Consider the following 16200-nt stretch of genomic DNA (forward strand, 5'->3'; position numbering starts at 1 on the left):
GTGTGTTCTTCTCGGTATGGCCGCAACTGAACATAGCAAATTGGGTATGTCCTGAAGTCTCGGCATCACCAGCAACTGTCAAAAAGTATAGTAATCCACGGGCATAGAACAAAAAATAAAATTAATTAGACCTTATAATTAGTAATACAAAGAGCTTGAAAAGCCCAGTATCTCACCGATCATTAATTGTTGTCAGGAACGTGATGGCCAGATGTCCGTCAAGCAATTTTTAGGGTATTTAATGTACGCAAAAAATTCAAATTCCAGTGAGAATATAACTTTATGGAGCGTGCCTCCTGAACTCGTAGCAAGAGCGGTTGTGACGCCGAACTCAAAGTCCGTGATCCTCAGCTGAATCGAATACCAATCGGAAGAGTGCTGAAGATTGGCAAGACAGGAATGGCCGATTGTAATTACCACATGCAGCATTATATAGATGGGATGACTGCCGTCCGTCGCTATGGCACACCGAAGGGTTTCTCAGTCTCTCGCTTCGAGTCAACTTTGGCTGTATGATGATCGGTGTTCTGCTAATTGCTGTTCTCAGATTCCCAAGTCATTCATTATTTGTACTGCAGTGGCGTCTTCAGGTAATCATCATTAGTAGCGTTTGTTGTGTTTCGTGTGTCATATGGGCTAAACCGTATTTGGGGTGTTAGGCCAACAGCTATTTTAAAGTGAAAACTTTATGAAATTTCATAGTACTACGAAACTTTGTTTCCGCTTTCGGTATCCGGCTTTAAGCCTAGCTTGACGGTAGTAGTCCCAAATGAGGCTTAGCTCCATTCACCTCTTGTGACCGCCGAATTTAAGATTATAAATAACCCCTCTTTGTCATAATTCTATTATTAAATTCATAACAGCAAGCTTAAAAATTCCCAGGTGGAGAATAGCACAGAAGCGTACACTAAACCCATGAAAAAGGTTGATGTCGTCATTTGGGACTGCCACAGATAGCAATGATGACGACATATCTACGATGCATACACAGTGAGCGTCGCCGCATTGGGATAATGGCTTAACTCAACAGAACAGCCACTTATCACGCGTTAACCTTGCTCGGCTAAGCCCGGCTCTATCTGCGAGTTGGTGCGTCCTCGATCATGCGCAAGCTATTATTGGCCTGCATGATGCCTGCCAAGCAAAACACCACACCACATCTCCTCACTTAATAAAAAGGATGGAAGTGGAGGCTTTGGTCCACTCCCTCCAACCTTTTGCATCAGTCTTAGAGTAACCATGAAGTTTTCTACTCTCGCTATTCTCGCTACCTTCGTTTCTAGTGCCCTTGCGGCTACCGAGTCAGTGTACCTGAAGGTCAAGTCTGATAACCCGACCATTGATGGCCAAGGACTTTCTTCTATCCACGAAGGCGCTGCCATCAACTACGTGTTCCTAGGCTCGGGCTCAGAGGAACTCGTCTACGAAAGCAGCAACAGCACCATCTACGATCCTTACATCTTCCCAGGCTATCCCTTCTATCTCCAGATATGGGGTAACATCGTCGTCATTGGTGTCGGTGAAACTATTACAGAGTTCAAGATCGATTCGAGCAACTACCTGACCGTTAATGGTTCCGAAAGTGGATTCTACGCTGTCATGAACACGAATGACCCCTACAACTATTCGGCGTACGCATACGAGGCTCTCTACTATCCAGACGGCCAAGACGTTCCCGAAGGCGCCATTCCATTTAGCATCTACGTCGAGGATGCTACTTCAACCACATCTTCCGTTGCTACTACCACGTCTTCTCTTGCTACGACCACGTCTGCGAAGCCATCCAAAGCTACAGCAGCGTATACCAACTCCACCACCGCTACGACCACCGCTAAGAACTCCACTGTTACTTCAACATCACCAGCTCAGTTTACTGGTGCCGCGGCAGTCAACCAGGTTAGCGGCGCGCTTGCCCTTGGTGCCGTTATCTTGGCAATTCTTGCCTGAACTGATGGGACATCTATATTGTCGTCCATCGCATCTATAATTAGTAATGTAATGTATAATTAGAATTTAAGAACTTCTCCTCGCTGTTTATTAGTGCACTCTAAACATACCAAGAGACTTCAAACAAACTGCATACGGATCAACGGCAACACTTTGAATGTTCCTGTCCATGGTGCCATTTAGGTTTGGCGTGAGCGTTAGACTTTAGGAACGACCATGTCAGGGTCAGGGCGTGATGAGGTCAGTGGCCTAGGCTCACTCAAGAACCCCTGGGAGTCAGGATTGGACTCCGCGCTGGCCTATATTGTCCTTGCTGAAGCACCCAGATGGGCCGATCCACCCCATCTGAGCCGCATTGCCCATCGTCTTATGTATGACCTTGGCAACTTAATGTGAGTGCTAGCCCTTGTTCGTAATCTCCACCCTCGCGTGACATATGATGGTGCGGCTCAGCATAATAAACTCTAAACAGAAACGAAAATTCTCCAATCGATTGACTGCAATAGTTCCATATATACGAGCCGTTGGGACTCTTGGGAGTGTTGCCTACAGCCAGTGCAACAGTTTTTTGTCCATGCAGATTGTTCCTAGTACTGTCAAGAGCAAAACATCGCGATCGACTACTTTTTATACTATCAGCATCGAAATATCCAGCCTATTCGTCATGCAGGCTCGCCTCATTTGCATTTTGTTTGAGCCGCGAGGCCCCCTCTGTTAGTAACTCTTCTTTAAGAAACATTGAGTCCGTTGGTCACTCTGTTATTGTCAGCGCGGTGTTGGAGCGATGTTAATCCTTCCAGACCCGGATAAATATTGGTTTGTATCATGGGCTCAGGGTGGCGATCCACTCCACTGATTTGTCCAAATGGAATGGATGGATTGAAATGGATGATCCATTTCCAATTGCATCCATTTCCATCCATTCCATCCAGCCTGCTGCTACGTAATCCATCCATCCATTGAAAGTGCCCGTGGAATGGATGGATGGACAGAATTCTAGGTTTGGGTTTTAGAGGCAGGTGGCAAGCTGATACCCTTCGTGGATCCATTCCATCGCGAAGTTGCCCCTTAGCGTCCACATCCGTGAAATGGATGGAATGGATCGCCACACTGCATGGGCTTCTACAGCTGTTCGTAATTTACTGTGCAAAAAAATTCAAGTGGTATATGTCAGAATTAGGGCATGGTTTTGGATGTGTAAGCAGAATGTATGGGGAGCGATCCGTGCTCAGTCATAAGGTTATACACTAGACTGTCGGTCCGGAATCGCAATCCGGTTTGTCCTCGGCAATAGTTCCGCCGACAGCAACGCAATACTTCTAAGTAGCCACAGGCAACAGAAACCGACGAACGTCTACGTATTCCTCTGATTGAATCGCATGCACAGTCTCGTAACGGCTTGTTGACCTCAACACGCATCTCAATGCGAATGACAGGTAGCGAGCGATAAATCGGTCGAACTACTCCACCCGTAGGCTATTGCAATCCGTCGTTCTCGTACTTGCGTCTTCCTATTCTGGAAATTGCTATTCTCGGAATTAAGTTTCGCTCCCCATTCCGACCTTTGGAATCTTTGGAGGCTTCCCCACGCAAGGTAAGCCTCGAGGCAGCCCGAGGGGTTTTAATCTGAAGAGGCATAAGGGATTAAGATGTCCGCTTTCGCATCCAAAGAATGTGATGTTCGGAATAGCGGTTTCTCAACCTGACCTCATCTCAGATATATAATCCTTTTTCTGGGAATGGGTTCTTCGCATGAGTCCTCTTCTAGCGTTAGTCACCGTATCCACTACAGCATTTCTCAACATGTTGGCAATTCATATTTGCAACTTCTTCACCTTCTACTCATTCATCGCAGTTTATGCTCTGCCAGCTGTCTGCATGCCAGCATCATCACTACATATTCTCTATGTCGCTCTCCAGAGTCGAGGTATTCTAACTCTCTCATTTGACCCCTCTAAATCGGTCCAAACAAGTCTTGAAATTCTAGACACCAACACGGACGCGGGCTTCATGCCAGGCTGGCTCACGGACGGCGGTGACAAACTTTATTCTATCTCGAGAACGCACTTTCCAACTAATGCGTCCGCGTCTGGTGGTGTCTTTTCTTTCCAGAAACATCGAGCTCAGTATGGAGAAGAAGGGCAACCAGGCGTCTACAGGCTGGAGCTGCTGAGCAACGTAACCAGTGGAGGATTGGGGGCCGTATACTGCGACGTCAGTAGAGATGGACGCACTGTCGGTGTGGCAAACATCGATGGGTCAACTGTGTCTGTTCACCCCCTGTCAAAGAACGGCATTATTGGAGAAGCATCCTATCTCTTCAAATACAACTTGTCGCATCCTGGCCCCGGGACAAATGGCAGTCAAATCCAGAGCAATCCACATGAGGCAATTTTCGATCCCTCTGGCCAATACATGTTTGTGAACGACCGTGGGGCTGACTTAATATATGTCTACCATGTCGATGGCCCGGATAATGTGATTCGAATATCAACCGTGGTGATGCCACCCGGCACAGGTCCTCGACATACTACATTCCGCGTCTTCAACTCCACAAGGACTTTCATGTACTTGGTCAGCGAGCTGGACAACACGGTGCGCGTCTTTACATTGGATGGCGTCTTTAACAACCGCGATAGGGAGCCAACGGCGCACCAGGCGAGCCTCAATATCATGCTAAGACAGACCGCATCCACCCTCGCGCCAGGCAGTAGCCGTACCTTGCCAAACGACACATTTTTAGCGTCCGAGGTTGCCTTGTCAAATGACGGCAAGTTCGCGTATGTCTCAAACCGGGCCACCAAGACACTCGCTAGCGACACTCTCTCCATCTACTCCGTCCATCCGAACATTGGGAACGACTCTGCTCACCTGGTGTACCTTGGCCAGAATAACACTTACGGCAAGGTCCCTAGACATTTCTCTGTGTCGCCGGATGCTGAGACGCGATACGTAGCGGTCGCGAACGAGGTATCGCAAAACCTCGTGATCCTGGAGCGCGACCCCGCGACAGGATTTATGACGGGAATAAAGGGAATTATCAGCTTTGGGACCTTCGATGTGACGCAGAACCTGGGACCAGCAGCCGTAATTTGGGATAGAGGATATGATTGCGAAAGTGAGTGGGCTGGCTAAACCGAACTCGAGGGCTGGCCGAAATGAAATCCGAGTGTGATTTGCAGAAAATGTGTTTGCTGATATGTGAATTTACTACCGAGCAAGTGAATGAATGGAATGAGTTCTTGAAAAGATTGCTGTCCATTTGTCAACACCCAGACGGAGGAATCATTTGGCGTAGCGATAGCAACATCGGCAAGGGCCAAGGACAGGGATGGGGCCGAGGTCTGATATCTAATCCGTCGGAGGTCCAAGCTGTGGATTAGTTTATGATGGTAATATTTACGACCGCGCCAATCACTCCATTTCCAATGCTCCGCCAGGCATGGTAAAATCGGACCAGATGTATATTACTGAGGTCTTCGGTCAGCAAGATCTCAACATAACTCTCGACTACAAGTCAGAATTGTTCCAGACGATGACTTTCTCTCATGCCGATGTCAAGTTCTTAGAAGACGATATTTTCACATATCCTCGGAAATTGATTTCACAACACCGCAAGATCGCAGTCAATATGGTTTCAGGTACTGTTCCGTCCGTGCTTCACTTCAACGGTCCAAAGGATGCCAAGGATACATGGTGGTCAAGGATGTGGTGGTCGCTACAGCGTAATGATTCCGCGGTCATCAACAAGAGTAAACAGGTTTATCTGTATGGTGGTGCTTATACAGTAAAAGGACAATTCCTCTCTTGGTATGATCTATGCGGCGACGCCGATGTCCATAATCCATCAACATGGAAGTCAAGAGACGGTTAAAGCGTGTCCACGTGACAGTGTACATTGCAATACTTTCATCACTGATCCTTGACAAGTACATAATATCTTTGCGCTGGATTAGTGATTTGTGCGGTATTCGCCAATGTCTCGAGTCAAATGTGGAAGCTGTCTTCAGCGAAGAAGGCGTTACACCGACATATGTAGACGTTTGTCTGTCGATGTCGTCAAACGTGAGGGTTTAACGTAGTGAAGAATTCCCACAAAATAGTGTTATGTTTGATATATCTAGTCAGCTAGGCCATCAATTTAGACAGTTTATATTAGGTACTAGTGCGATCTGTTCATCGCGTTAGTGGGATGACAGTAAACTCTGGAAGACCAATGCGTACTCCTGATGCTTGTGCGGCGCAATCGAAACTACGAGGCCGGCAACGCGTGTACACTGGGTTACGCTCCTGACAGGCGTACTCCAACTCATGGTCCTCGAACTCTGCTTGATAGCAAGTACGGGGTGCTGATTGTCCACATCGCTATAGGCCATCATGATTCCGGCCTCGATAGCCTGCAAAGAATACTACCAATTCATCTTGGCGCAAGGCGTTCTGGGAGGCAAAGGTGTTGGATCTCTTTTCACTCCTGCCGTGAGCGCCATCAACCACTACTTCACGCGCAAGCGTGGCATGGCACTCGGAATTTCGACGGGCGGGTCCAGCATAGGGGGTGTGTTGTTTCCAGTAACGCTGAAGAGCACTTTATACAGCAAGCTAGGCTTTGGATGGGGCGTGCGCGTCATTGCCTGTGTGGTTCTTGCATTGTTTTGATTTCTTTTGCGCTAATCAACGAGCGCATGCCCCACCGTCGTGAGACGCTCTTCTTACCGAGGCCTTTTTACAGCTGAGCTATACGGTGTTCACAGCTGGAATATTCCTAACTGTATTGGGCATGTTTGTCCCTTTTTTTTACCTCAGCTCGTACGCCATTGAGCAAACGTATTTTGGTTATACCTTAGCCTTCTACCTCCTGGCGATCATGAATGCTGCATCGCTGTTTGGCCGTATTATCCCGGGCTTCGTCGCGGACCGCATCGGCCGCATGAATATTTTCGTCTTCATGGCCGTCGCTAAGACCTCTTCGCATCCCGGTCTGGTGGTGAGGGCAATTTTATTTGGCTTCTTCTCTGGCGCAGTCATTTCGCTTTTTCCGGCTGGCTTTGCCCAAATCACACCGAATCCGCAGATCGGCACGTATATGGGTCAGGCGCTGGCTATCATTTCGATTGCTGTGTTGACAGGCACACCAATTGCTGGCGCAATCCTGGACAGATATGGATGGGAAGCTACTAGTATCTTTGGCGGTACTTCACTTCTTGCCAGGAGCTGGATTGGCGGCTATGGGACGGTTCCTTTATAATCCGAAACTGCGGACCCTGGTGTAAATGGTGCGTTCTGTTGTAGCATGGTGGCCTATCCTCTACTTTCTCAGTCAAATTCACGTTGATTATTCTTGTTCCACTGCGCTCTAAGTTTCCTTCCGGACCGCTATCGTAAGCGTACTTTAATATATGTCATCAGTCAAAAGTATTGAATATGATAAGACAACTTTAATAGAAAATCTTCAAGAAACACGTATGGAATATATACATGAGAACCAATCATCATATTCCGGCCCTGCTGCTAGCGTTGTGCTCCATGGGTATTGAAGTAAACCCTGGTTACATAAGCGATCCCTGCCAATGTTCTTCTTCACCGTACATAAACGCAAACTAGTCATCTACTCTCATTCCTCGCAGTGTCGCATCATCCATTAACCCATTCAACATGCCTTCATCCCCAAAGGTGGCCATAGGCATTCGGGGAATACAAAACTTTACGCCCGCTACGTACGTCGCCGGCCAGCTTGCAGGTCAGAAACGCCTTCGCCAACGCAACGCGGTATCCTGTGACCCCTGCCGTCTGAGAAAGGTGAAATGCGATCACGGCCAGCCATGCGGGGCCTGCACTCTGCGGATGCGGCAGAGCGAGTGTACATACGGAGGGGACTTGACTGATACTTTCATACTGGAAAAGATCCTTGCACGGAAGTTGGAGCTCAATGAGCCTGATGTAGATGCCATCAACGGATTGCTGGCCATAACACGACATATGGCGTACTCAATGGGACTTCATCGAGATGTGAGCATAAAAACCGATGTGTCAGGGTTAGAACTAAGACACAAGGTGAGTGTCCGTCCTGATGACAGCATGCCCAGCGGACTTATCTGACATTTAGAGAGTTGAGTAGCTCTGGGTCACCTTCGTTTTTATTGACTTAAAACATTCGGTACAATCTGGGATGCCATTCCTTCTTAGGGCCACTGATTTTCAGACGAGAATGCCGTTGGACTCTTCAGCACATACAGAATCCTCATATCTGTACTGTATTCATCGTGCGCTTCCAGTCTGGATAGAGATTGTTCAAGAAATGCTTGCACATCGATAAGTTCAAGCGACGCAATCTCACTGATGGCAGCACGATTGGGTGAACTGACAAAGCTTATAAATGAGCGCCTTCCCGTAGGAACCAGGTCGAGCCCTGAATGCTTACCTGAAGCAACATCGGTGCTCGAAGTACAACGCTCAATCCTTCACTGCTTCAATAACAGGATGCTGACAGTCTTGCAAACTTCACTTGTACAAGATCCATCTTGGTCTATCTCAAGAGACACCTCTTTGACTGCGGCCATCACGGTACTGGAGCACGCTTCATTACTTGCAGACCTTATAACAGCCTGCGCTGAGAGTTCTCAAGACGCCTGGAGGCATTTTGTGGAGTCGGAACTCTGTCAGTTCAGTCATGCAAGCATGCACATTCTAATCCGTATTCGACGCATTTTGGAATGCCAGGACACCGCACTGCCTTCATTGTGTTACGCTACCCACGGCGCCACGAAATTTGATTTTCTCACATTACTTGATTTCGTGGAAAGACGCTGTATTGTCGCCTTTCGCATTGCATACGAAGACTAATTTAATGCTCATTTTACAGAAGAATCGTCCCTTCGCTGACCAAGATCGACTCTTTGAAACTGACTCGGACATGACAAGTTTGTGGCCGTTCGGTTTGGACTGGTGGATGAGCGATCCAGAATTCAGGAATCTAGAGTAGCTAAACAGTCTCCTTCGGTCAAGGTCTACTTAATAGATCCATATTCCATGTCCTTATTTATTTGGGATTACAAACGGGATTTAGCACTATCTATGCTATCGGAGAGGCTAGCGGGAGCAAATTCGTCCTCTCTAAGCTGAGCTGTGTCTGTTCCATATCCTTGGTTGGCCAATTGCCATACCTTCACGGACTCATCGAGAGTATTCAGACCAGCCGTTCAGCTTCATCAGAGCATGGTGACTGCAGTCTTCCTGCGTTGCGACCAAGTCCAATTGGTGTCAACGGCGCTCTGTAGTCGACGTAGCCTGTATTCTCGCATCCTTGATTAGGTCGTTTAATAACTTTGACATCGATATTTTGCGGATTGGCGGTCAGAAGGGGGCCGTTTAGTCTGCTCGAGTAAAATGCACTCATGAGTTGCGGTGACCCATAGAGTTGCAAACAGACTCGTAAGGCGCTATTTGAAATTGTCAATTAAATATCTCTTCTGGGTCTGCAATTACTGTTAGGATCCGCCCTTCGACGAGATTTTCAGTTCATTCCGTTTATAACATCGTACTTACATCTCACCTTCCTGTAGAGTGACCCGCACAATATCGATTTTAAAAAATTACTTTTGATATTAGGCGGTCTATTAGTATCCTGACATTCAGTATCAGCTTTGCGAAAAATATATCATTATTAGTATGACTAGCTCGAACGGGGCTGCAGTAGTTGTACGGCTGATGACCAAAGCCGAGTTCCTTTGTCGCAGGACGAAACAACGTAGTATGGTGAGCCAAAGTCGCTAGTCGCCCCGCACCTGACAGACAGATCGTCCGGTTGAAACATAAGTACCGTCCCGTTGGCCTTGTGTAAAGGCGCGAAGAAAAGAATACAGAACGGTTTGAGCAGCAGTGCAAATTTCGACGGACAGTCTAACGAGTTGGACACTCTATATATCCACTGTCAATATACATTTCGTGCGTTGGCCATGCTCGTTTGCCCCATATCACGGGCCATATGTGTCCCCTCAATGCAACGGATATATTGGTGTTGACAATACAGGATTCTATAACTGTTCTGTAAATTATGACGGATACGTAGGAAACCTTGGAATGATGACATCATAGTACGAAGGGTTTCAGGGTTCTGAACCCTCGTTGGTACAGGTGTTCAGCAGAACCCCTAACCAGAAATTTTCCAGTCGGCAAAACTTTGACGCCGAACCTCCATAATCGCTCTGATCCTAAAACAAGGCAAATCAGCAGTCACAAGGACAACGGCTTCAATCTCACAACAGAATAATAGTGCCCTTTCCCTATCTGACTCTCTCCCCCTCCGGGTCAATTGTTGCCGAAGTCCGACACAGACCGATGCAGTGTCATCACTGGGTCATCCCCAACGGTCGTATATTATCGGTGGCCCTTCGGCCATCCGCTAGCTCGCGGTTGCGTGCGTTTTCTCCAGACTAGCAATGGCGTCGATTGATCTCGAAAACCAGTATGACGACGACCTCACGGCAGTTTCTGTCGAGAATCTCCACAAGGTTGACTTGAAGAGGCTCAAGTCCCTTGTCCACAAGCTTTCCACTCGTTCTGCCGCCAAAGCGTCCGATGAAATATCCGAATCAGATTTTAAGCTCGAAGATGCTCTTCGCCAGCGTGTGCGTATGTACGAACGTGATGGCATCAAGGAACGCAGTGTAGGTGTGATGTTTAAAGGCTTGACGGTCAAGGGGGTCGACAAGGGGGCCACAGCGCTGCTCACTATCGGGGAGCTCCTAACGGCCCCGTTTCGTGTGAAAAAGATATTGAGTGGCATTCGTCGCCGCAAATTGCGAAACTTGATTCAAGATTTCAATGGAGTGGTGCCGAAAGGAAATATGTTACTGGTATGCGTGCTGTTGTTGTTGATGTGGCTGCTTACGGCTATGGACATTTGCCAACTGTGTAGGTGCTAGGACGGCCCGGAGCCGGATGCTCGACCTTTCTGCGGACTATTGCCGGCGAGACAATGTCGTATCGTGATGTCGAGGGTATTATCTCGTATGACGGGGTCGACCAGGAGACCATGAAGGCCCGATTCAAAGGCGATGTCCTTTATTCTTCTGAGAGTACGTCCTAACTCCAGTCTAGTTTGAATTCCGCTAATCACAACAGCTGACGAGCACTTCCCAATCCTCAACGTCAATCAAACTCTCTCATTCGCGGCAGCCATCAAGGCTCCAAAAATCCGCGCTGGCCATGTGTCACGAAAGGAATACGTCCAGGACATGCGCGACTTCCTAGCCACAGTCTTTGGTCTTCGACACACCTATAATACCCGAGTCGGTGACGAATATGTTCATGGTATTAGTGGCGGCGAACGCAAACGCGTATCGCTTGCTGAAGTTATGGCTAGTCGTGCGAACCTAGTCGCATGGGATAACTCTACCCGTGGTCTAGACGCGTCGACTGCCCTCGAATACACGCAAGCGCTCCGCACGTCGACGAATCTTCTCAAAAACACGGCGATTGTTGCTATTTATCAAGCGGGCGAGAATATTTACAACCTTTTTGATAAGGTCATGGTCATCCATTCTGGCCACCAAATTTACTTTGGGCAGACTGCCAAGGCGAAGGCGTATTTTGAGCATATGGGCTACGTTTGCCCGCCTCGACAGACTACAGCGTGAGTATCGGATCTTCGATATTATAGAATTTTAAGCAGCTGACCTTCTGTATAGTGAATTTTTGACCGCAATTACTGATCCTGCTGGGCGGTATGTCCGTGCCGGCAACGAGAATAAAGTACCACGTACCGCCGAAGAGTTTGCGAATTACTGGCGGTCGTCACTAGAGTATCAAGAGATGCTGGCTGAGATCGAGGAATACGAGCGATCGGTTAACGCGTCCGACACTCTGCAGTGGTTGAACGAGTCAGCTAGCCAAGAGCGTCCGAAGCATGGCAAGCGCAAGAACTCGCCGTACACCCTCTCATTCTGGATGCAGCTTCGAATTCTTGTTCACCGCGGATTTCAACGCCAGAAGGGGAACAAACCGTATCTTATTACGATTGTAATTGCTTCAATCGTTCAGTCGCTCATTATCGGTTCACTCTTCTACAATATTCCAGACACTTTCTCGGGCTCATTCTCTCGTGGTGGTGTACTCTTTTTCTCTCTCTTGTTCTTCACGCTCAACTCTCTCGCTGAGATGGCGATGATGTACCCACAGCGAACGATAATCGACAAGCAGAAACGTTTCGCCTTTTATCATCCGGCGGCCGAAGCAATTGCATATATGATCACTTCGATGCCGATCAAGATTGTTGGTATCACAGTATTCACACTAGTCTTGTACTTCATGGCAAACCTAAACCGTACTCCTGGACAATATTTCACGTTCTTGCTGTTCGTCCAGGTCGTTGCCTTCACAATGAACGCCTTTTTCCAAATGATTTCGTCATTCGCGAAGACAATTGAGATTGCCAATTCCGTCGCGGGTTTGGGAATTATGACTGTCTTCATCTACGCTGGATATGTGTGTCCAATTTGCGTGTTTTGTTTCTGCGAGATAAACTAACAGCAATAGTTGATTCCTCGACCACTTATGCACCCCTGGTTTAAATGGCTGTCATATATCAACCCGATCGCCTATGGTTTCGAGGCAATCATGAGCAATGAGTTTCATGGCCGCAAAGTTGACTGTTCTGCCGAACTCATCCCGCAAGGCCCTGCCGTGGCCGACGTACCAGTCGAATACAAAGTCTGTGCGGCAACAGGATCGTTGCCAGGTAGCAATTATGTTGTTGGAGATAACTACATTAAAAACGCTTTCGATTACGCATGGACGCATGTGTGGCGGAATTTGGGCATTATTATCGGGTTTGCCGTTTTATTTGTTACAATGTACGCCATTGGAAATGAGACCAGGTCCGCTAGTGGTACGCGAGGCGACATCTTGATTTTCAGACGTGGTTATGTTCCTAAAGACCTGAAGGATATTGAGCCAGAGGTCTCCCTCTCGCAGACCCTTACTGCAAGCGAAGAGGCATCCGAAGACTCGTCTGCATCGTCGACTACGGAAAAGGCTGTAGGTGACGTAATTGGCAAGATGCCATCTAGAATTAAGACGGCCTTGCGGATGAAAGAAGTGTTTTCTTGGCGTCATGTTAATTATATCATCAGTCTCGATAACGGTGACGAGAGACGGCTGCTTTGTGATGTTCAGGGGTACAACAAACCCGGAACTTTAACCGCGCTTATGGGCGAGAGCGGTGCTGGAAAGACGACACTGTTGAATGCACTCGCGCGACGAATAAACGTAGGTGTCATTACAGGTGATATTTTTGTCGATGGAAAGCCCTTGGATGCAGGATTCAAGAGGCGAACAGGGTACGTTCAGCAGCAGGATTTGCATGTCCCCGAGTCGACTGTTCGTGAGGCATTACGATTCGCTGCTTTGTTGAGACAGCCTGAATCAGTCCCGATTATAGAGAAGTATGAGTACGTCGAGACTGTTATCGAGATGCTTGGAATGGAGAGTTATGCGGAATCCATTATTGGTACTCCTGGTCAGGGACTGAATGTCGAACAACGAAAGAAACTTTCAATCGGCGTCGAACTAGCGTCGAAGCCGTCGTTGTTGCTGTTCTTGGATGAGCCCACGTCGGGCTTAGATTCCCAGTCTGCATGGGCAGTTGTGCAGCTACTCCGGCGTTTGGCGAACGCTGGGCAGTCTATTTTGTGCACGATTCATCAACCATCTGCTACACTGTTTGAGCAATTTGATAAGCTTCTGCTGTTGAAGACGGGTGGCCAGACAGTGTACTTTGGCGGTATTGGACGCAATTCTCAGATGGTGATCGATTATTTTGAAGAGCAGGGTGCTTCTAAGTGCGGTGAGATGGAGAATCCAGCCGAATACATCCTGAACTGCATCGGTGCTGGCGCAACGGCTGCTCCTGATAGAGACTGGTACGATGTCTGGAGGAATTCGCTCAATTTCAGGAGAGTCACAACCGAGATTGAGCAACTGAACGCCGAATTGTCAGCATTACCACCACAGCAGATCCGGAAGGAGTTCACGAAGAAGTTCGCCGTCGGCTGGCCCACGCAGGCTAAAGCCGTTTCACTCCGCGCGTACCGGCAGTACTGGCGCTCACCCACATACATCGTAGCAAAATTCGTGTTGTACATCTCCGCCGGCTTATTCACTGGTTTTTCTTTTTGGAAATCAAATTTCACGATCGCTGGTGTGCAAAATCTGTTATTCGGCGTTTTTCTGTCGATCATTATCGGTGCCCCGCTTATCAATCAGCTGCAGCCTCGTGCGATTCAGAGTCGCAACTTGTACGAAGTGCGTGAGTCTGCGTCAAATACGTACCACTGGTCAGCACTCATCCTATCTTTGCTTGTCACAGAGATTCCGTACAATATACTGTTGGCGACAATTTACTACTGCTGCTATTACTTTCCGATCGGATACATGCGCTCTACCGCTCGCGCTGGATATTATTACTTTGTATACACTATTCTGTACACTACTTTCTGGACTACGCTCGGATTAGCGGTCACGACCTTTGTGCCGGATGCCGCGACAGCTAATCTTGCGACATCACTTCTGATTAGTATGATTCTATCCTTCAGTGGAATTTTCCAGCCGCCTAGCTTGATCCCGCATTTTTGGAAATTTATGTACCGTATTTCTCGTAAGTTTGACATCTGTGTGGATTGGTTTGGCTGAATTACTGATGAAATTAGCAATCACTTACTTCCTGCAATCACTTCTAGGAAATGTACTCCACGACGGAAAAGTACATTGTTTACAGTCCGAGTTCAACGTCTTCAACCCACCACCTGGCTACACCTGCTATGAATACGCAGGTGAATATACAGCCCATGCTGGGGGATACCTCAACAACCCCAATGCGACTTCGCATTGCGAATTTTGTAAATGGACCGTCGCGGACCAGTATCTTGCTCAAGTAGATATTAGTTATTCGGGGCAGCGGTGGCGAAATATCGGGTTGGAGTGTGCGTTTATTTTGTTTAATTCTGCATTCTGTTTTCTTGGATTTTACGTCTTCAGAGTTGCAGTCTGGCGTATGCCAAAGCTTGGCAGGAAAAGGAAAACGGGAGCGAAATTCGTTCAGACGAATGGACATGCTGAGGTATAATTCGATGTTTTTTTAAGAGAATTCTCCGGTGATTGACACTGCCCATCACTCATATTACCGCATTAAATCCCTAGAAAGGATGGTCGATGTAGTCAGTTTATATTGTTCTCGGACATTCTAATTCATTATTGGCCGCGGATAACTGCATTGTGCAATCTAAGCATTAATCAGAACGTTATCTGGATAGTCGTCGTCTTCGATAAAGAAGGCACTACAAGTAGAGAAGAAAACCGTCGAGCCAAATTAAGATGTCGAACCATTGCCTTGGGTACGTCTATGATATGAGTTTCTAAGATGCTCTTTACACATTTCTTGTTGAAATAACAACTATATCTTCAATAGTTATATATAGTACATTATGTGAAAGCTCTAAAGTTCATACTAAGGCAATCAGCGCCAATAGAGTATATGCCCAACACGCAAAGATCGACTAGGACAGCACCAGCGGCAAAGTTGTCTAGCATGTTGCGGTAGCCTTCTCACTAAATGGTCGAGGAAAGGAGGTCGCAAGACAGATCGGGCCGCAGCGATACCAGTATTCCTTTCGTCCGTTGTAAGAGCAACAAACAGTGGCATATTTATCTGGGCACGAAACATGCGCCACGGGCTCTCGATATTTCCTTGGAAATCTATTCGCCTGCTAGTCAATAACTTCGTGGTCGCGCTACGCTAGTTCTTTTGCAATCGGCTGTTAAAATGTCCTGTGAATGGCAGCGTCCCAATAAGAAACTTCGTCATCTTTAACGAGAACGGGAAGTCGTTTGATAGTCGGGTTCACCCTCTGGTTGTCCTCGGAACATGACATTAATGCTCTTATGGCACATTATGAATAATCTGTGAGGCGGCCCCTTTCAAGTAGAGGTCCGGGCAAGTGGATCTGAATATAAACTGTGCAAGAGATCCTCGAAGAAAAAGGCGCGAAGTATGACCATATTATTATACCGTGGCGATATCGATTTTCAGCCTGAGAATCGGATTTGTGCCATAACCGCCCAGGTAGATAAAGGAAGTGTTCTAAAATCGCCTACTTGGGTTGCTCGTTCTCAATGTACTCGGCGATAGTGGCCTTAGAATCTCGGTGGTATGCGATGCGCAGACACAAAGTTATATCCAGTGACCCAAGCAACTACACG

General features: G+C 47.5%; 6 protein-coding genes across 6 annotated transcripts; all 6 read left to right on the forward strand.

Annotated features, from left to right (window-relative positions):
• The first annotated feature begins 1169 nt into the window (after nt 1–1169).
• V1508DRAFT_424945 (uncharacterized protein) lies at nt 1170–2072 on the forward strand. The gene has a single exon (XM_066941361.1). It carries the CDS (start codon nt 1240–1242, stop codon nt 1945–1947), a length of 708 nt encoding a protein of 235 aa, XP_066793338.1. The 5' UTR covers nt 1170–1239; the 3' UTR covers nt 1948–2072.
• A 1678-nt stretch (nt 2073–3750) lies between these two features.
• V1508DRAFT_360092 (Lactonase, 7-bladed beta-propeller-domain-containing protein) lies at nt 3751–5082 on the forward strand (the record flags this gene model as incomplete). Its single annotated transcript, XM_066937133.1, has 2 exons — nt 3751–4044; nt 4237–5082. The coding sequence occupies 2 exons, from the start codon at nt 3751–3753 to the stop codon at nt 5080–5082; spliced, it is 1140 nt and encodes a 379-aa protein (XP_066793339.1).
• Nucleotides 5083–5235: 153 nt separating this feature from the next.
• V1508DRAFT_270249 (uncharacterized protein) lies at nt 5236–5976 on the forward strand. Its single transcript, XM_066936479.1, has one exon. It carries the CDS (start codon nt 5390–5392, stop codon nt 5819–5821), a length of 432 nt encoding a protein of 143 aa, XP_066793340.1. The 5' UTR covers nt 5236–5389; the 3' UTR covers nt 5822–5976.
• Nucleotides 5977–6232: 256 nt separating this feature from the next.
• On the forward strand, nt 6233–7192 carry V1508DRAFT_441800 (MFS monocarboxylate transporter; the record flags this gene model as incomplete). The annotated part of the gene is made up of 2 exons (XM_066942307.1): nt 6233–6580; nt 6648–7192. The coding sequence occupies exons 1-2, from the start codon at nt 6325–6327 to the stop codon at nt 7190–7192; spliced, it is 801 nt and encodes a 266-aa protein (XP_066793341.1). The 5' UTR covers nt 6233–6324.
• Nucleotides 7159–8389, forward strand: V1508DRAFT_424951 (uncharacterized protein). Its single transcript, XM_066941362.1, has one exon. The coding sequence runs from the start codon at nt 7600–7602 to the stop codon at nt 8041–8043; it is 444 nt and encodes a 147-aa protein (XP_066793342.1). The 5' UTR covers nt 7159–7599; the 3' UTR covers nt 8044–8389.
• Nucleotides 8390–10298: 1909 nt separating this feature from the next.
• Nucleotides 10299–15225, forward strand: V1508DRAFT_270343 (ABC-2 type transporter-domain-containing protein). The gene is made up of 6 exons (XM_066936481.1): nt 10299–10799; nt 10862–11021; nt 11068–11578; nt 11634–12429; nt 12481–14599; nt 14652–15225. Exons 1-6 carry the CDS (start codon nt 10383–10385, stop codon nt 15065–15067), a joined length of 4419 nt encoding a protein of 1472 aa, XP_066793343.1. The 5' UTR covers nt 10299–10382; the 3' UTR covers nt 15068–15225.
• Nucleotides 15226–16200: the final 975 nt, after the last annotated feature.

This window comes from Lipomyces doorenjongii (genome assembly GCF_038497915.1).
Source record: "Lipomyces doorenjongii strain NRRL Y-27504 unplaced genomic scaffold V1508scaffold_75, whole genome shotgun sequence".
In the NCBI taxonomy this organism is placed as follows: domain Eukaryota; kingdom Fungi; phylum Ascomycota; class Lipomycetes; order Lipomycetales; family Lipomycetaceae; genus Lipomyces; species Lipomyces doorenjongii.

Excerpts from the sequence above, each read along its gene's own strand:
- V1508DRAFT_424945 (XM_066941361.1), top strand. The coding sequence starts at position 1,240 with ATGAAGTTTTCTACTCTCGCTATTCTCGCTACCTTCGTTTCTAGTGCC.
- V1508DRAFT_270249 (XM_066936479.1), top strand. The coding sequence starts at position 5,390 with ATGGTAAAATCGGACCAGATGTATATTACTGAGGTCTTCGGTCAGCAA.
- V1508DRAFT_270343 (XM_066936481.1), top strand. The coding sequence starts at position 10,383 with ATGGCGTCGATTGATCTCGAAAACCAGTATGACGACGACCTCACGGCA. Across the intron at positions 11,022-11,067 it reads TGTCCTTTATTCTTCTGAGA|CTGACGAGCACTTCCCAATC; the intron begins GTACGTCCTAAC and ends TAATCACAACAG. Across the intron at positions 11,579-11,633 it reads CCGCCTCGACAGACTACAGC|TGAATTTTTGACCGCAATTA; the intron begins GTGAGTATCGGA and ends CCTTCTGTATAG.
- V1508DRAFT_424951 (XM_066941362.1), top strand. The coding sequence starts at position 7,600 with ATGCCTTCATCCCCAAAGGTGGCCATAGGCATTCGGGGAATACAAAAC.